This window comes from Rhinolophus sinicus, chromosome 13, assembly GCF_057876585.1.
Source record: "Rhinolophus sinicus isolate RSI-liver-muscle chromosome 13, RSI-T2T, whole genome shotgun sequence".
NCBI classification, from domain to species: Eukaryota; Metazoa; Chordata; class Mammalia; order Chiroptera; family Rhinolophidae; genus Rhinolophus; species Rhinolophus sinicus.
The window spans coordinates 25,118,423-25,139,248 of NC_142513.1; the positions used below are offsets into that span (position 1 = coordinate 25,118,423).

Consider the following 20,826-nt stretch of genomic DNA (forward strand, 5'->3'; position numbering starts at 1 on the left):
TAAGTGGAATCATATAGTATTTGTCTTTCTGTGATGGCTTATTCACTTAGCATAATGTCCTCAAGGTTTATCCATGTTGTAGTATGTGTCAGAATTTCCTTCCTTTTTAAGGCTGAAAATATTCCATTGTATCTGTAGACCACATTTTGCTTATTTATTCATCCGTGAATGGACAGTTGGTTCCTTCTACATTTTAGCTATTGTGACTAATGCTACTGTAAACATGGATGTACAAATATCTCTTCAAGACCTTGCTTTCAGTTCTTTTGGGCATATACCCAGAAGTAGAATTGCTGGATATGGTAATTCTATTCTTAATGTTTTGTGGCACTTCCATATTGTTTTCCACAGCAGCTGTACCATTTTACACTTCCACCAACAGTGCACAAGAGTTCCAGTTTTACCGCATCCTGGCCAATATTTATTTTCTGTTTTGTTTTTATAGTAGCCATCCTGACAGGTGTGAGATTGCTCCTTATTTTATATAGTAGCTTTTAAAAAAAATTAATAGTGTCCTCTTGCACAAATTGCAATATATTTTTTAAGATTCTATTTCTTATATTACGTCTTCTTCCCAGGACTACCATTGTTGTCCTTGGTTTTTGTGAAGGTCACCTGTAAGGCTCTGGTTGAGCTTTGTCCTGGAGCATTGGATGGACTGGAATGTGCCCATAGTAGGTGTCCTTTCAGGAGCACAAACAGGAGCGTGTCCTAAACTAGGGGTTCAGTCATGGTTTAGGAAGTTGGATACAGCTATACTCTAGGCAGCGCTGCCTTTCTTTCTCTTTTCCCCTTCTTCATCTATTGTGGCTGCCTAGAATTATCTCAGGCACCACCCTTGTTCTTTTTCTCTCTTCAGGGCCCACCCAGGAAACCCTCTGTGGACCTAGTATACCTAGCAATCGTGTGCAATATATAGGTCTTCGCTGGATGTCAATTCTAACCAAACCAAAAAAAACCATGTATGAGACAATCAGGGATATTTAAACAGTAACTGAACATTAGATTATATTAAGGAATTAGTGTTGCTTTTTAAATGGGATAATGGTATTGTGATTATGTTAAGAATCCTTATCTCTTAGTGATACATACTGAAATGATTACAGTTGAAATGATGTGTCTCAGATTTACCTTAAAATAATCCAGTGGGATGGGTATGGACCAGTAGTTCTCAGTTCAGGGCGATTTGCCACCCGAGAGGACAATTGGCAATGTCTGCAGATGATTTGGCGTCATCACAATTTAGGGTTTACTACTGGCATCTAATAGGTAGAGGCCAGGGATGCTCTTAATCATCCTACAGTGCTCATGAAAGCCTCCGCAACAGAGTTATCTGGCCCAAAATGTCATTAGTGTGAGGTTGGGACACCCTGATATAGATGGGAAAAACGCGTATAGTGATAATGTTGAAGTGAAGCAGTAAGTACATAGGGATTTATTGTAGTGGTCACTTTACTCCTGTGCAGTTTGAAAGTTTCCCATAATAAAACGTTTCAAAATATATATACACCATTTCTTTTTTAAAAAAAGGCCATCATTCTCTGTGAACCCCCCCCCCCCACACACACACACACACACACACAATTCTGTGAGTTCTGTGTTCCCAGCTGAGTCTGGATAGGACACCACTGCTTGTTACTCAGCCTGTGAGTGTACTGGTTTGGCTTTGGCAAGACTTTGGTTAAATACCATCCTCCTGCCTCAAGGCTCACTTTCATCCCCAGTGGGTTGAGTCTGAGCTTGAGATGTTTCCAGGCCCAGACTGGTAGAACCAGTACTTACCTTTCAGTTGCAGGTTCGTTGGCTCTGATGGATCTCGTCAGCAGTCCAGTCCCATCTGGTTTGTCTTCTTCCATAAACCCCTCAAAGGCTGTGGTCTGTTGACACCACTCTTTGCTGCCTTCCTAATATGCTTTTGATTCATTGGTATTTTTATATTTCTTCTCTGTCCTTTTAGGAAGAGAAAGAAGTAAACTTACTGATTCAGCTCACTATTTTGAACCAGATGTCTCTAATTACTTTTTTAAATACCTGATGTACAGCCCTCTGTGACTGGCATTTAACAAATACATTTAGTGATGGATGAATCATTAATTCTTTATTCTTTCACTCAGTGTAGTCCAATTATGTGTGAAATTCTGTGCTAAGTTTTAGGTATATCGTGAAAAACAAAGCAAGTATGTAATTCTTGCCCTTGTGGAATTTATGGTTGAAGGAGGGACACCTCATCAACTAAACTCAAGTAAATATATAATTACAAAGCGTGAGAGATATTATCAAGGGAAATAACAGGGTGCTCTGGGAGAATAATAAAGAAAATCCTAACTAACATAATATATTCTGGTTACTGTGCCAAGCACTTTACATGGATAATCTCATTTAATCTTCAGAATAACTAATTTTAGAGATAAGGAGACTAGGATTTAAGATCCTGATTTAGTGTTAGGAAGCAGAAAAGATCTCTCTGGGAAAGGTAACACTTAAAATGAGAACTGGATGACTGAGGAGTTATCCAGGCAAAGAATGGAAGGAGGTTATGTAAAGCAGAAGGAATAGCATGTTCAAAGGCCTGAGGAAGGCGTGAACTCATCGTGGACAGATGCCAGTGGTTGAAGTTTAGTGACAAGGAAAGAATGGTGGGAGATAGAGTAAGCAGTGGGCCTAAATGGGGGAGGTTGTTATGGGCCAGAGTAAGGATATTAGATTTCCTTCTAAAGGCTTGAGAAACCATCGAAAGGTTTTACATATAAGAGGAACATTATCTGATTTGCTTTCTTAGAGATCACTCTGCCTGCTTTGTGGAGAAGGTATTGGCAGAGGACAGAGGCTTACTGTGACCGAGATAAGAGAGGATAGAGATTTAGACTACAGTGATGGCAACAGAATGGAAAAAAGGCAGAAAATTTTCAGGTGTTGGTTTTAGCCTTAAAACATATTACTTGCAGCTGGGTTGGATATAAAAGATAAGCATGAGGAAGAAATCAAGGGGATTTCCACATTTCTTACTTGAGCAACAGGGTAAATGGCTGTGCTAGCTTACTGAATGTTGCGGGAAAGGTTTTAGACAGAAAGTTTGCATTGCCTGTGAAATTTAAAGTGGCACATAGACTCAGAAGAGAGCTCAGAAGAGAGCTATGACCAAGCAGCGCAAATGAGGGAATTGCTAGCATATCATTTCTGCTTACAGCCATCTGTCTGATCAGATCAGCTAGATAGAGTGTAGAGAAGAGTGCCAGGGACAGAGCCCTGAGGAAATCAGACATTTAAAGATCTGGTATTGGAAAACGAACAACTAGCAAAGGAAATGGGATGGAGCAGCCAAGAGCAAGAAAATCAGTAAAGTGCGTTGTTGTGGAAACCAAGAGAGGAAAGTTCTTCAAAGAGGAGGGAAATAGTCAGCCAGTTTGAATGCTCATTTTAAGAGGAAAGCCACATACCAGGGTGTGTTTGAAAATTGCCATCAACAAAGAAGCTTCGTATAATATATCCCATCTCTTAAAAAAAAATAAGACTTTCCACCCCACATCTCCCTCCCATGTGCTGCTGCTTCTCTGTGCATCCCTTTATAATAAAAGTCCTCACCTTAAATAAGAAATTGATATCTTACTGTCTCCTCTTTCCATCTTTATTTCACTCTATATAGGCTTTCTCACCAACTACTCAACTGAAACCACTCTTGAAAAGGTCACCAATAGCTGCCATCTTGTTAAATTCAATTTCACTTCTGTCTTCATCCAACTTAATCTTTCTGTGGTAGTATCTGATTGAGCTGATTACTCCCTCCTTTTTGAAAAAACTGTTCTTGGCATCTATGAGACCATATTCTGTTGGATTACCTCCCACCTCATGACTGCTGCTTATGAGTCATTTAGCTAGCAGATCTTTTAAAAGAATGCAAATCTAGTTATTTCTCTCCTCTGTTCAAAGCCCTCCAATCACATCATGTTTCTCATCACATTCAGAATTAAATCCACACTCATTACCATGGCCTACAAAGCCCTAAGTCTTCTGGCTCCTGCCCACCTCTCCAGCCACATCTTGTACCAAAACTGGCCTTTGTGCTATTTCTTGAACCTGCCAAGCTCCAAAGGGCTATTATGCTTGCTATTCCCTGTGCCTAGAAAGCTCTTTGCCCAGATCTTTGCATGGTTCACTTATTCACATTATTTAGACCTCTGCTCAATATAACTACTTCAGACTGTCCCAAACCACTCTAAGATAGCCAGTCACTGCCCTCCCCAGCCCATCACTCCCTAATCCCCTACTGTTCTGTTCTTCATGGCACTTGTCCCTGTTTGAAATTGTCCTCTTGCTTATGAACAGTGTCCCTTCTTCCCCCAGAAGGTAGGTTCTCTGTCATTGTCTGCCTAATTACTTCTCTGTTCCCAGAGTCTAGCACAGTGCCTGGCATACAGTTGCTGATCCATAAATATTTTTTGAATGATTGCTGCTAAGAGGTTGAAGCAGATGAAGATGGGAATGTTTCTGTTGCATGTGGGAATATGCCATTTGTCAATGTCCTTGATGAGCATTTTCAATGGAGCACTGAGGGTAGGCATCAGAGCAGAAAAGCCGGAGGTGAAGAATTAGAGAAAAGACAACTGTTGTGAGAAGTTAACTGTGAAGAGAGACATGGGGCTGTTGGTGACTGGAGGAGGGTAAATGAGGTCAAAACCAGGTGACAGTAGTGGATGTAATCCAGAGCATCCGCGACAGGACTTTCACATGGGAGGGACATGTCCTCCCTTTAGCAGGACGGAAAACTCAGATTGGTTGTGTAATTGGTGGTGTGAGCATGAGAGTAGAGGAGGATGAGTCAGCACCTGGTCAGCTGCCATGAGAAAGGAGGCTACGTATTGGGTGGAAAGGAAGCCAGCCCCAGGGGAATGGAAATCCAAGGGCCTGCCTTCCCTAAACCAGCTGGTGCTATACTTGGGGTCCTGGTAAAAGGTGGCTATGGAAAGAGGTAGAAAAGAATACACAGCACTTTTGGATATGTATGTCTAATAATGTCTCCTTGTGTTCATCAGGAATAGAATTCTCTGTGCCAGGAAACCATTTGGATTTATGATAGGAAAATTGTCCTTTTTCCTTCTCTCCCATATTCCTCTAGATGGAGCCCACGGAGGCTGGGAGAGAGGACATTGTTGGCCCTGCACACCCAGCTTGCCATCAGGATGTGTTGATGCTTTCAAATATTTTGAGTATTTTTTATGTGCTAAGCACTGTTTTAGGCTCTATAGCAATGAATGAAACAAAGTCTCTGTCTTCAAAGAGCTTTTATTCTAATGCAGGGAGACAGAGTAAACAAATTTATGGTAAGTCAGAGATGGGGTAACAGAAGATGACCTCTCTCTCTCTCTTTATCTGTCTGTCTATCTATCCATCCATACCCTGCCATGTACAGAAGCATTGAATGAGCCCTTCTTCCTCATTTTGGTGTTTCTCTGAGCAGCCGACTTGAGCCCTCCATCCATTGCACACAGTGGTAACATGTTCTGTTCTCTTGATTTCAGATGAGACGCCAATTATTGCGGTGATGGTGGCCCTGTCCTCTCTGCTAGTGATCGTGTTTATTATCATAGTTCTGTACATGTTAAGGTGAGCATGCGAGTTAATGCTTCTCCATTCTCTTGGACTCTGTTTCAGTACGCCAGGGTCTGAAGTCCGTGCAGCCCAGAAGACAGTAGGATACGGACAATGAACAGGATAGAGGGGAATGACTCGTGATAGTGCTTCTGATTCACATTCTACTTAGAAATGGTTTAAAAGCTCTACACAGTCTTCCTCAAGACCCAGCCCCTCCCCTTGGCTTTCATCTGTCCAACTCCAGCCCCCCAACTTTAGTTCAACCTAAAGCCCAGGGTGGTGGTTTGGAGGTTAAGGGGAAAAGCCATAGTCTATGTTATTACTGATAGGCATTTAAGATCTTCAGATCTAGCCCTGTTAAAGCAACCCCCAAAAGTGCCCTGGTGGAGACTATGTGCTCAATAAAGGCCTACTTTATTTCAAGTTGGGGCTTTGTCCCCAAATCCCTCTAGGACTCCTTACCCTGGTATGCTGAACTAAACTATGTGAGTTACTGGGTTCCCCTTTTCGACTTTCTTTCAGGGTCCTCTAGATATTACTACCCAAACAGGGAACAAAAGCTGGGAAGGGGAACCCAAGGGAGAGAAGAGGGAAGTGTATTTGTTCTCTTCCTGCCGAAGTTATTGCTCTAACTAATTGGGTTTAATTCTGCCCTTGTCCCTGGCTTAAGCTGCTCTGTACTCCTTCTGTTCTTCTGCAGGGATAAAGAAAGGAGAAGCTTGTGCACCCCTATAATTTGTCATGTGTCTCCACCATTCTGCAGGAAACTTGTGGCCAGACCTGTGTCCACCCAGTCTGAAGCTCTGGGCTTCTCCCTGGTTGCACTGAGAAAATACCAGGATTTTTATTTGATGTGGATATTCTTATCTCCTCCCACTATATTCTGCCCACTTACCCCAGTCCACCCGGTATGGCTGTGGTCTCTAGTGAGTCCTGGAACCATTGCTGCACGGAGCCACATAAGTTAGAATATACTGTTGGTGTTCCCTGGGTTGGATTCTAGTGTGCTGAAGGTGAGCAGGAGTACCAGGGAATGGAGCTGCCTCAGCTTGTGCAGGACCTGTCTGTAAAAGAGCCTCTTTATTTGGTGAAGGAGATTTAGAAAGACTGAATTGATAAGTGGAAATACAAAGCCAGTGATAGGTCTCTTCTGCCTCTGTGCTTAGTTTTTCATTATGAACATTTTCTCATTAGGTTTAAGAAATACAAGCAAGCTGGGAGCCATTCCAATTCTTTCCGCTTATCCAATGGTCGCACTGAGGATGTGGGTAAGGCACCCCTTAATGGTGTGGGAACCTTCATGGAGAAGAAAATCAAGAAATTAGCATTTTCCCCATCCTAAAAGGGGGAAAAAAAAGACTTGAAGAGAACAGCCCTAGTTCTTGGAGGCTTTGACCATGAGAGAATCCCCGATTTAGTCTCCAGAGAAGGGCTGGTCCCCAGGGCGCCTGACCAACCTTCCCCCTTGTGCACTGCAGAACCCCAGAGCGTGCCACTTCTGGCCAGATCCCCAAGCACCAACAGGAAGTATCCTCCCTTGCCCGTGGACAAGCTGGAAGAGGAGATTAACCGGAGAATGGCCGATGACAATAAGCTCTTCAGGGAGGAATTCAATGTGAGTTCTTTGCTGAGACTGATGTGTCAGCAGGGAGGAAGGCAGACCTAAGGTCTTGGGGGTAGAAAACAGGTTTCTAATTGGTTAAGAGGTGAGAAAATTTTTACCAAGTTCATCTGATTCCTTTCCTGTGTGATTATGGACAAGAAATGAAGAAAGATTTGCCTTAACCTCCCTCATTTACCCATCCATCTTTTCATTCATCATTGCATCTGTTACTTTGTTTAATAAATAGTTATTAAGCATCTAATAATGTGCTAGGTGCCAGGAATTTGCTGGGTCGCAAAAATAGATCCAGTCCTTACACTCAAGGAACTCGCTGTCTAGTAGGGAAACCCCTTAAACAAGAACAAAAATAACTAAGTTCAAACAACAATATAGGACATGAAGGGCTGGTGCACAGTAGTAGGAGCCTATATTAACAGATGGCCTGTTAAGAGTGTCTTAAGTAGACAGTAGAAGTAGTTCACTGTGAAAAACGAGGACCATGGCAGACTACAGAGCAGAGGCCTTATCTTGGGAATGTAGATTCACATTTTTTATAATTCCCTCAAGGAAACAGAACATGTTTGTGAATCTACCAGTTGGTGATTCCAGCCCTCCAGTTCTGATCCCAGGTGAGAACTTTTTTGAAGAAATGTGTTTTCATTGAGACCTAGTCATAGACAAGGACACTGGAGACAGGGATAAGAAACATTCCAGGCACTGGAAATAACAGGAGCAAACTGTCAGCAGTGAGGAAGGGCCATGTGTGGCTGACGGGCAAAAACTCAAGAGAGTAGTAAGAGCTAAAACTGTGGAAGAAGACTAGGCCAGGCTGTACATCTTATAGATTGTCATGAGAAAAGTAGAACCATGGGCCAAGCAGATGAGTATTTGAAAACTGGCTGGCTGCTATATAGAGAATGGGCCGTGGAGAGGCCAGAATAGATGGCAGGGAACACAGTGTGGGGCTGCCAGCTGTTGACACCAGAGCTGCTGTCACATTGACCTCCAGTGGTCAGGATTAGAGGGGGGAATGGATTTGAGGAGCAGTTCCAGAGTTGGCTAATATATCAACTCGGACATTGTTAAATCCTCATTCTCCTTCACACCTTTCCACTCAGCCATGTGTCAGCTTTGTTTCTTAGGCTGGCTCCCCTTGTGATGCCAAAATGGCATCCCCAGTTCTAGGCGCCACATGGGGATGTAAGTGGAAAAAGGATGACTGTTTCTTCTTGTGTGTCGCCTTTCATCATTGAGGAAAACTTTCCCAAAAGCTTCTGGAGACTTCCCTTGTCACATGTTTCTTCTTAAACGAGTCATAAGCAAGGGAGAAATAGGCAACTGGCTGAGACCAGTCCAGATTACTCCTGTTATCACATAGGGAATAGGCGGACAACCCAACACAATGAGAGCGCTAGTAATGAGGAGAGGAGAAATGGTTATTATCTGCTCCACCACTGAAGGTCTTAGGGGAGCAGAGCATAATGGGATCATATTTGCACTCTGAGAAAATCGTTGGCTACAAGTGGAGAATAGATGGGAGGGAGGCAAGAGTTGAAGCAGGAGGCCATTGGCCAGGCAAGAATTAATGGAATAACTTGGACTGTTTTTTGGCTGTTGGAAAAACAGCACCATTTAATGTTCATTATTTATTTATTTATTTTTTTAAATTGGGGAATATTGGGGAACAGTGTGTTTCTCCAGGGCCCATCAGCTCCAAGTTGTGGTCCTTCAATCTAGTTGTGGAGGATGCAGCTCAGCTCCAAGTCCAGTCGCTATTTTCAATCTTTAGTCGCAGGGGGCACAGCCCACCATCCCATGCAGGAATTGAACCTGCAACCTTGTTGAGAGCTCGCGCTCTAACTGAGCCATCCGGCCGCACCTCCAGAAGCTCGGCAGCAGCTCATTGTCTTCAATCTAGTCGTGGAGGGCGCAGCTCACTGGCCCATGTGGGAATCCAACCGGCAACCCTGTTGTTCAGAGCTCACGCTCTAACTAACTGAGCCATCTGGCCGCCCCCTTAATGCTCATTTTTGATTGAGAACATTTACCTCATCCCACAAGATAGCACTGCTGGCTTAGCACCATAACTAGGTCTCCAGTAGGCACGCTACTGTTTTATAATCTGTAGTGCCAACTGCTGGGTAATAGGGAATGTGACCCCATGGCCATACTTCTTTTTGTCTGAAAGGAGTTCTTTGTTTGGAGTTAATATTCCCAGAGATCCCATGGTAAGGCATTCTGGTAAATCCCTGGAGGATGGAGGTGGTGTCCCTAGAAGCATGGTAGGAAAATTCAGATAGATATTGTAGTGAGAGCCAGTTGCCATGCTACCATGGCCACTATGTTCTTGGGCTCCTTGGGCCAGCACTGAGGTAGTGAGGGAAAGGGCTGACCAACATCTCCTTGGTTCTTAGCAGGGAGTGCCATCTGAGGAGCATACACATGGGGCATAAATATTTCCTGTCGTTCTTGTTCCAGTTATCCTACCCAGGGATTGGCTTAGATAGTGCCCTCCAGTGCGGTAGATAGTAAGATTCCTTGCTTGAATTTCTGTTCACTGAAAGGATTTCTCTTTTGTACTCATTCAGAGCCATGCCTAAGTAGATTATCCCACAGCAGTCCACCTGCAGAACAGGTTAGCCTGTCTCACAGAGCCATTTATTTGTACAATAGACTGGACTTTTCTTCTTTAATCAACTGTTGATATCATTGGGAAGTCAGAGGTGTCTGTACGTATCACTTCCAGCTGATGGTGGAATTCTGCTGGACATGTGCAAATCTATGGCTTATTGAAGCACATAATAATTCACGATGGATAGTTGAAGTCATTGGATATCTAGTGTCCCATGTTCAGGCTTCCAGTCTCTATCAGAGCCCAGTGCTAAGCTAGGAACATGATCTTGCTGACCAAATCATGGTCTTATCTCCAAATCCTAAGGTTTTCCATTATGATTCTCCTGCTCAGCCTTAACCAGACACTTAGGGCACCGTAGGATCTACCAGCACCAATTTCTCTGTGGCCTGAATCAGCTGGAGAGCGTTTTCTTTTCAGATCCCTCAGTAAATGAGTCAGAGCAGGACACCAGCGTGTGGTGTATGCTGTCTCCAAAATCCAAAATGACCCAGCAGGCATCGCTCCTCCTTCTTAGCAGGATTGGAGGGAGGGTAAGGAGCAGCAGCTTATCCTTTATGTTGGAGGGGTCATGCCACAGGCCTGACTTTCAGAAAATTTGGCTGAGGTGGCAGGCCACTATAATTTTATTTTTATGTCTAGCATGGACCTCTAAGGTACATAACATCCTGCGCTTCAAGTCCCCTCAGCTTGGTGTCATCAGCATAGTTGTTAGGGTGATATCCTATGAAATCGTGAGACAAAATCCCGATGAACCAGATCTCAGCAAAGAGAGGTCACAGTGATTTATCACTGAGGCTACTCCTGCCATGACAAAGGGAAACTGCTTCGTATAGTTCTTGTGCAGCATAAAGGAAAAAGCGTGCCTCGTTAATAGCAATATTTCTGGTACCAGGGGTTAAGTGAATCCATAGGAAGGACAGTATATCTGGAGAAGCAACTGTAAATCTACAGCTCCACGTGATTCATATATTATCTGACATTCTTTAAAACTGTCAGTCTTTTGTGCAAGTCTATTTGGTAGCTTGCATGGGGGGGGTAATAGGAAGCATCAGAATAGCTAATACTAGTAGTTGAGCATTCGCTTCATGCCATCACTAAACTTAGACATGTAAATGGATTATCTCATCATCATTCTAGCACTTAAGATCTCTGTGACTCACCTAGGGACTTAGCCTTTGGTGGAAGTTACTGCGTCAGCTACTTGCATTTGCTTTTGCTATGTTAACAGTCCTCATCCAAAGGATTCTTCGGGGGTCAGTGTGGGTATTGTGCCACTTGCTATAAATATCTATTCCAACCATATATTTGGAAAATAGGTAGTTCCTAATGCGGGGCCAATTCAGGCCAAAACTCCTTTCATCACCTGACCTGCAAAGGCTTCGTTCTAACTAGCATAAAATAGTGGCATTCTGGGTTCCCAGGAATTAGCCAGCTCAAGGCCAGAACCCAATAGACTCCAAAAGGTGTTATTTCCCTTTACCCAGTAGAGTTACCATGGTAAATGGCTAGAGATTCTGAGGGGAAGATGAGGAAGAAGGGTCATGGTACATGAGTGTTGATGTGCTATGGCAGGGTTCTTCCTTACATGTGTCTTGGAATTGGGTGAGAAGGGGCCATTTCTCTAGCATGGTGGAGTAGTCAGGCCCCCTCAGCTGACCTGGGCTGGCTACCTCTCATTCCCATTATTGGGAGCTTCACGGTGAATTATCCACAACCAGCGATGTCTGAGTCCTGGTGACCGTGGCCTCTGAGGCTCCTTCCATCCCACTAAGGTTAGGAATCCCATTTTGAAACTAGTCCTTTTCACTAGTGTCTCACTCTGGTAAAGACAGCCAGGAAAGCACTTCTGGAAGATTCCAGTGCTTTCTTCACCATTATACACCCTCTAGCAAGGCACATTTTGTGGATCCATCCCATCAGGGGTGAAGGTATCAGTAGGAAGGTTGAGCTTGTTGCATCCCATGTAATTGATCTCTTCTTTGTACTAAGGGCTTTCTGGCTTTTCATTGGTACCTAGCTGAATCCAGCATTCAGTCTAGATTTCCGCTGGCCAACCCAGCTCATCAGTAGAACTGTGGCCAGTTTCCTGAGCTGTTGCACTAACTGCAGAAATTCAGTTAACCACACCATAACTAGTTTGGCCTTATCCAAAAATTATGCTCTCCCCTCCTTTTTTGATGATTTTTGATGATCGAACTCAGTGAGTTCCTTCACTTTCTTCTATTAGCTCTTTGCTTTTCTACCTCGTTTATGTTTTACCCTCCAGATCATGTTATGCTTGCATCCTGAATATCCATGAGCAATGAGAGCTTGGTTGTGGAGCAGTTTTCATCATGAAAGCAGAACGCGGTCGAGAGTATAATAGAGGTTTTTAGAAGTTGGCTTTCTCTATCTCCTCTCAGCATCATTTCCTCTCAACATCATTTCAGTTGTCTTACCTAAGACCCTATCTTTCACCTGAGCAGCCCGGGAGAGATGTGCATTCCATTGGCATTAACATTCAGTAGCCAGCAGAATTCTGAAATGTTAACATTTGATTCAGCAAAATATATAACATGGTCATAGAAAGGCCCTGAGTCTTGCACTGTTTTTGGAGATGAGAATTTGTTGTTGGAGCTGGGCTTTTTCTTGTTTTGTTAAATAATATTGTCAGAAGTAATCCTACCCTTTGGTTTCAACATTTCTCCTCTTAATTGGGTCTCCCCTACCCCTTTACACCAGCTAAAACACATTTCAGGTGATTGTAAGCAATAACTGAGGTAACTATTGTATAGTTGAGAAGTATGAGTGGCTTTCTCCTTCCTATGCTGAAAATTAATTTACAGTTCCTTTCCCTTTATCTGAACACAATAATTAGGTTAGCATCATCTACATTTCCCCCATCAGTCTCTCAACTACAACCCACTCTCTGATACTAACTGCTAAGTCAGTTAAGGTCCTTTATTTAAGGGAACTCAGCTTAACTAAATTAAGTACAACAACAGAATGAATTATCAGTTGGGTAGACACTGAGGAAGCTGGCAGAATCAAAACACAAGGTAGACTACCAACCCTTGGGCAGAGCAGGCTGTGTTCTGGTGTCCCTGGAACTCTCTCAGGAAGCCTCTGCTTCTCTCAGAATTTCAAAATCCTGAAAGAGAATCTGGTTGTCACAGTGTGGGTCACGTGTGACTGTGTTTGCATCAGTCAGCCCTGGCAGGAAAGAGGACAGATAATGCATAAGACAAGCACACCAATTGGTGTCTACTATCACAGAATAATATTTTTATGATCATGGGTGAGGAGGGCCTTTCTAAGCAAAACACAAGATTCAGAAGCCAGAATGGAATAGATTGAAAGGTAATAAATACATTTAAAATATTAAATGTCTTTATGAAAAAATGACACCATAAAAAAGTAGCCAACTGGCAGAAGCTATCTGCCACAGGTAGACAGTATTTTCTGTAATATATAAAGAGCTTCTACAAACCTGTAAGGAAAAAGTAAACATCGCTGTAGCAAAATTGGCAATTCACAAAAGAAAAACAAGTGGTCTATAAACGTAATGGAAAAAAGCTCAACTATATCTAATAATCAGGGCAGTCTGGATTAAAACTAACCATTATTTTAGGCCTATTAGATAGGAAAATTTTAAAAGATTGTTATCAAATATGGGCAAAGGCGTGGGAATACAGATATGTTATAAACAGGTAGGAGGATTTTAAATTGCCATAGCATCGGAAGGATGATTTGATTTGACATTATCAACCAAACTTTAAATGCTTACCCTATCTGACCAAACTTTTGGAACTCTGACAGAAAACCAAATATGTATTTGTACAAGGATGTTCATTACAGCATTATTTATAATAGCAAAGAAAATAAAATAAAAAGCAGGTATCAAATAGCAGAATGGCTAAGTGATTTCTTGCATCCATTATGAAATTCTGTATTGTCATTAAAATAAGAATGTGTTGATACAGAAAGATCTTCAGGTCATACTGTTATAAGAGGAAACACATTGCAAAGGACTACACGTGGTATAATCCCCCCTTTTAAAATAGAAAAAACTGTGTGTGGGTGTGTTAACACATTTTTTAAAGTCTGGAAGAATACTGTCAACTATGGGCAGTGGGTCACCTATGGGGTGGGTAGATATAGGAGAGACATGATATGGGGTTTCCTCTTTTTTCTGAATTACTTGACTTTCTTGTACAATAAGCATATTCTTTTTATAACATTTTTAAAAGCATATTCTTTTTATAACTTTTTTAAATATGGTAAATAAAGCTAATGGAGCTTAGCATTAGGATGGATATATAGCATGTAAAATAAAGAGCTGATGTCCCCAGTTTGAATGGTGCCAGGAATCTTGTGGTCAGGTCATTGTGAAAAGGAATAACACCAAATGGGAAGTTGTTCTGGAGAAAAACTGGACAATGGGTGTGAATAGCAGAAGGAACAATAGGCATAGGACATGACAGTTGTTTTCAGATATTTGACAGGCTCTAAGAATATGTAACATCTTTATGAAACCCCACCATGGTTCAAAGCCCATGAGATGGCTTTCATCCTAGAATTGGAAGCTGAAACTTTTTTATTGACCAGCGTTTGTCTTAGAAGGAAGCAAAAAAAAAAAAAAAAAAAGATAAAATTTAGTTAGCTCCTAAGAAGAAGGGGATAGGGAGAGAGAAGACAGGGAATGGAGTGGAGTCAGTGAGACGGTTAAAATCTGTGCATTGCAAGATGTGACACTCCCTTGCTCAGGACCCTACATCTTTAGTGGAGACCTCTTAATTCTTAGATTTCCAGATGAAGAAGCATGTGTGTAATCTGGTTTCAGGACTGTTTGGCAAATGAGTGAGGCAGAGGCAAAATAGTATCTATATTGATGAGTTGTGTTTAAACAAGTGAATCAGAGCCAAAGGCCTATTAGGAATTAGCAGGCACTGCATCAAGGGCTTTGGAATTCAACCGTCCAGGGAATTGAAGAGAAAGCTCCAGCTGACCTCTGGGTTTTACACTATTCAGCAGAAGGGAAATACAAATGAAATGTGTATCTGGGTGTTGGGTCCTTCTAAACAACTATTCCAAGGTGAGACGAACTGCCTTGGAAGGTAGTAGATTTGCCATCACAGCAGAATATTTAGGCACTGGCGACTGTTGGGTGAGAGTATTTAAAGCGGGGTTCAAACTTAAAAGTGAATGACTGAGATTCATACTGTACTGGAGATCTTAGGCAGCATAGTGAGGCAAGAAAAGAAATGAAAGGTATTAAGGATTGGAAAGGAAGAGACAAAAGATGCATTTTTCACAAAGGAGAATATTATCCTCAGAGAAATACAAAGTCTCATCAGATAAATTATTAGAATTAGTGAATTATTTTAGCAAAGTTGATAGATACAGAAACAGCATTAAAAATTAATGCATTTCTAATCATAAGCCACATTCAGACTCTAATAACAATTTTTTAAAAAGGTGGCTGTTTACAGTAGCATCCAAAATGTAAAGTTACCTAGGAGTAAACTTAACAAATTATTTACAAAATCTTTGGAGAAAATTATAAAAATGTTTGAAGACATTAAAGAAAAAAGCCTAAATTAGTGAAGAGATTAGATCAATGGATTAAAAGGCTCAATATTGTAAAGATGTCAATTCACCCCAAACTGATATGTAGATTCAATGCAATTCCAATAAAAATCCCAACAGGTTTTTTGTGGAACTTGACAAGCTGATTCTAAAATTTATATGGAAGAGAAAAGATTCAAGAATAGCCAAGACATTCCTGAAGAAGAAGAACAAGGTGAGGAGACCTGCCTTACCAGATATAGAGTTATTATAAAATTTAGTAATTAAGACAGTTGTGTATTGGCACTGGGATAGACAGATTGACCAATGGAATAAAATAGCCCAAAAGCAGATTTATGTGTGAATGGAAGCATATTTGTGACAGAAATGCAGTTGCAGTTTTGGTGGGGGAAAGGATGGTCTTTACATTAAAAACAATTGGGTAACCCTATGGGAATAAATGAAATTCAATTCTTGTCTCATAACAAACACAGAAATCAATCCCAGTTGGTGTAAACACTGAAATTTAAAGAACAAAATGATGAAATGTAGAGACAATAATATAGGAAACTATGCTTGTACAGGAGGAAAGGATTCTTAAGACTTAAAATGTAAATGAAGGGAAAGATTAATCAACTTGACTACATTAAAATGCAAAACTTCCGTTCATAAATAGATACCATAAAGAAAATGAAAGGGCAGGCCACAAACTTGGTGAAAAATATTTGTAACACAACTGATGAGGGATAAGTATCCAGAATATATTAAGAAGTCCTAGAAATTAGTAAGTAAACAAACAAGCAATCCAGTAGAAAAATGAGGAAAGTACTTGACTAGGTACTTCTCACAAAAGGAAACCTTGTTGACCAGTAAACTGTGGAAGATGGTGAACCTCATTAATAATCAGAAATGTAAATTAAATCTGCATTTGATACATTTAAAGAGTGACAATAGCAAATGTTGGTGAGGATACAGGACAAGTGGGACACTTTGCATTGCTGGTGGGAATGTAAATTGGTACAACTACCTTGAATAACAATTTAGCCTTATCTGGTAAAGTTATAGATACTCATACCTAAAATTCTTGCACATGTGCACAAGGAAAAACAAACCAATTAGTGCTCAAAGTAGGACTGCTAACTGTAAACAACCCAACTATTCATCAGTAGTAAAATGGATAAATAAATGTACGATCTCAAAATGGAACACTTCAAAGTAGTTAAAGTGAATGAACTTTGACTGCATGGAACAACCTGGATGAATATTCAGAACATAATTTGGGGCAAAAAAAGCAAGTCATCACTTGATTATGATTCCATTTTTATCAAATAAAATAAACTGAACAATAAAAATGTATTGTTTTTGGATACAAGATTTATGGGATACAAATAAATTAAAGCAAGGTGATAAACACAAAATTCCAGGTTTGTGAGAGGAGAAGGAAGAACATAGGATGAGGGATGGACCCAAAGAGAACGGCTAAGTTAAATTGTGTGATGGATATAGTTTTATTTTTATAAATATAAAAATTGACCCAAAAAAATGTTTTTAAAAAATTATTTAGTACATAACCTTGCTTCCAGTAAAGGCTTAAGCAAGGGATGAAATGGTCTTTGATGCCACATATTGTTTCTAGAGAATTTATCATCTTATAGCCTGATTCAGTTGCTTCTTCCTAGCTTTGCAGGCTAGACTTTTTACAGTAGAAACTAAAAGGAGTAGAATTCCCCTTGTTTTCATCTCTGATGTAGGTGGGTTCTTCAGTCTGACCCAGCATGACCCTTTGTGTCTAGCACCGTGTTCTCTAGGGCAGGCCCTTTTCTCTTGACAAACAATGGCTCCTGTTTCTTCCCAACTTTCCTTTTAGGAGGAACCTTAGCCTGGCTGGAGACCTAGTTTTTCTTCATCGTGACTGGGGGGAGCTAGGGATGCTGATAGGACCATGAGGTATGGTCGTTGTTATTACTGACCCTGAGCACTGTTTCCAAGAGTCAGGCTGTCACTACCTCTCTTCTGCATCATTTCAGACAAGGCATGTACGGGAAAGGAATGCCTCTGGATTAGTCATGAGGGCTTTAAAAACTTGTATCTCATCCTACCCTGCACCAGGGTGGAAATCTAGCCTGTCTGGGTGAAGAGAAGGCAAACTGTGGAGGAATTGGGAATTCTGGTCTTAAGTAGGGTCTCTGTTCCATGTGCAAGAGTCCAGCCCAAGATACTCTTTTTTCCCCCCTTTATGTATTGGTAGCATAGGATCTAAGGAAATTGCCTCTCTTAGTAAAATAACATGCAGAACCTCCACGCTTTTAACTCTGAAAGGAAAATCTCTTGAGTAAGTGAAGACAGATGGACTATGAGACCCTGACTCCCTTTATCTTAGTATCTTTTACTTTAATTTCTCCTACCACTGTCTTGCTGAGTCCCAGGAAATATATTTGCTCCCTTCTTAAAGCTCTTGCTTCCATTTGGCAAAATTGGTTCCTTTCAGACTGGAATTTCCTTTATTTGATCATATATTCATTTGATTATCAAAGCTAGAAATTTAAGAGTCATCCTTTATCCCTGTCTCTCTCTTGCTAGTCTACCTTCCCTTCATTCCATCTCTAAATCTAGTAACTCTAATTCCAGAATATATCTCAAATGTATCTATCTATTTCTTTTTACCATCATCTTTCCATGTTTCTATCCTTGCCTCCCAATCTACTTTCCATGTAGCTGCAGAGTGATTCTTGAACATGTACGTTGGATTGCAGTTTAAAAACCTTGAATGGTTCCCTCATGCACAGAAAATAAAATTCAGGCTCCCTATTCATGGACCTACGTGGCAATATGTGAACTAACCTTGCCAAGCTCATCTCTTCCCACTTCCTCTCGCCACCCCCCACTAACCACACTTTTCTATGTAACACACTCACTGACCATTCAGTTCGTCACACAAGCCAAACCTTCTCCTGCTTCTAGGTCATCACAGATGCTCTTCTCTGTGCCTGGAATACTGTTTTCCACACTTATCCTTCCTCTTAGAGACCTACCCTTTCATCTAAATATGGGTATACTTTCTCTAATAGCATTTTGTTTCATCGCATTTGTCATTGTATATAATTTTATTATATTTGTTGTTTAATGTCCGTCTTTCATCCACAAGTTTGTATTTTCCATGAGAGCAAGAACTGTGTACATGATTGATTCACCACTATTTGCTCTGTATCTAGCCCAGTACCTAACAGGTACACAATATATATTTGTTGAAAGAATGAATGAAAAATATAATAATTCATGAACCATAATTTACTTAACTCTTTCCCTACTGCTGAATACTAAGGTTGTTTTCAGTTTTGGGTCATTCTAAACAATGGTGAAGTAAATAATTTGAACACAGAGGTTTTTACTTCTTTAGATTCTCAGAAGTGGAGTTGCTAGGTCAGAGAGTGTGAATATTTTTAAGGCTCTTAAAACATATTTCCAAATTACTTACCAGAAAGGTTGTCTAGGTTGGAATTTTAAATTATTTCCCTTTTTATTTTCTTAGTTTTGAATATATGTATGGAACATATAAGAAGAAAACAGTTCAAATAATAAGGTTTAGCCTCCCACGCCTATGAAATTAATTTATTAAAAGCTTATTCTGTGACAGACATGAGGTTATCTTATTTATTCCTTATGTGACAGATATTAGTATCCCAAGTTCACAGATGAGGAAACTTGGGCCTGGAAAGTTTAACAGATTTGCTCAAATTCACAATGCAGACTATTTCATGTCAAACCATTTATGCTTATCCACATACCTACTTAATAAACATTTGCTCCAGAACTGCTGTAGAGTCAATGGCGCCTCACCCAGTCCTCTGCTTTCTAACTGCTGAATCTGGGTGAGCGCCTGCTCTCTCACCCACCTGCATGTCCTTGCTTCCTTGCCACACGATGCTAGAGGCTAGGCTGCCGTGCCCCCTTGTTAGGGTCCCGGAGAGGACCTAACTCAGCTAACCATGCAGAGCCCTCCTGTGTGGTTCACTCTGAGATGCATCTCATGTTTGCATGGTGGTTAGCATGGGGATAAATGGCTTATTCCTTCAGTTATGTCCTCACTCCTATTACAGGAGTGGTCCATTTTGACCCATCATTGTAGCAGACCCCTAACCACATAGTAATCATATAAAGAGCATGAACTTAGCTTATAGTTAACAGGAAGAACATTCTGCCCCGTGAGGATTCTTGGTGGCAAACTCTAAGAAGCTTGCAGGTTATTTAGAGAAGAGTTACACTCTCTGTGTTAGGCTGTAAGTATTCACCTGGGCCCATCTTTTTCCCCCAAGAAAAGGTAGAACTTGCTGCCAGGTCAGAGTTTGGTGTAGCACTTAACATGTTAGGTATTTATCCCTGTTAATAACTCCTCTAATTTCTCTTAACCTTTCAGGCTCTCCCTGCTTGTCCTATCCAGGCCACCTGTGAAGCTGCCTCCAAGGAGGAAAATAAGGAAAAAAATCGATATGTAAACATCTTGCCTTGTGAGTATTTGTATGGTTTCTTGGGATGTAACCTGAAACTGCATCTCTAGCCAATTTTTCTGAGGCTGGGAAGAATCTTGCAATTGATCATAGGAGGGTTAGTAATGAGAGTAGGGTCAAGCCTTCAGTCAAGCTGAAGTTGCCTGTATAGTTCCCAGGGTGACTGCAGGTGCCCACAAAGTCAATTGGGGTACTTGACCAGGTGTTTCTATGTCAGGCTAAAGTTTCTAGGTTAAGGAGAGCGGTTTCACTAAGACCAAATAGGAAGTGGGTTGTTGTAATGGATTTTTTGTACTGCTCATTGCCAAGAAACTCCAATACAGAGTTCTCTTTATAACCCCTTCCCAGAGTTAGCCATTATTAATCAGTTGATCTGTAATCTAATAGATATTTTTCTAGGCCAGTGGTCTCCAGAATGGGATATGCATAATCCAGTGGGATACATGAGCAAGATGTTTGAACTTTGCTTTATTTCTATAATTGCTTTGAGACACACACACACACAATTCATTCTTTCAAAAAAATTTGTTTTTGGGTGTATAATATATTAGGGACCACTATACTAGACATTTACAGATCTTTATGTCTTATTTGTTTATGAATGTGTGTATATATATATATATATATATATATATATATTATATACGTATTTTTTAATGTAATTGGTATACTGTATATATTACTCTTTTTTTCTTTTAACAGTGTATTCATCTGTTGAGAAACAGAAGTATTAACTTTACTTTTCATCAATTGCTTACTATTCCACATTGTGGATATGTCTTAATTTATTGAACTAGTCCCCTAATGATGGTTAAGATGTGTCCAAATTTTTGTTGTTATAAATAGTGCTGCAGTGACATATTTATACGTGTATGTCTCTATACATGTAGGTACAGATGTCTCATCTGGCCTGGTTGCATCAGGACAAGTGAGAAATAAAATTGGAT

General features: G+C 40.8%; 1 protein-coding gene across 3 annotated transcripts in view; it reads left to right on the plus strand.

Moving 5' to 3' along the window:
- PTPRA (protein tyrosine phosphatase receptor type A) overlaps positions 1 to 20,826 on the plus strand; it is a 124,375-nt gene that overhangs the window by 81,328 nt on the left and 22,221 nt on the right. For 2 of the 3 annotated variants that reach the window (XM_019733785.3, XM_019733783.3), the window contains 4 exons: positions 5,517 to 5,601; positions 6,784 to 6,857; positions 7,068 to 7,204; positions 19,789 to 19,879. In XM_019733785.3, coding sequence (XP_019589344.2) covers positions 5,517 to 5,601; positions 6,784 to 6,857; positions 7,068 to 7,204; positions 19,789 to 19,879 — 387 coding nt within the window. Of the gene's footprint in view, positions 1 to 5,516; positions 5,602 to 6,783; positions 6,858 to 7,067; positions 7,205 to 15,515; positions 15,610 to 19,788; positions 19,880 to 20,826 lie in introns of all 3 variants that reach the window. The other variant, XM_074317758.2, reaches the window with a different exon arrangement.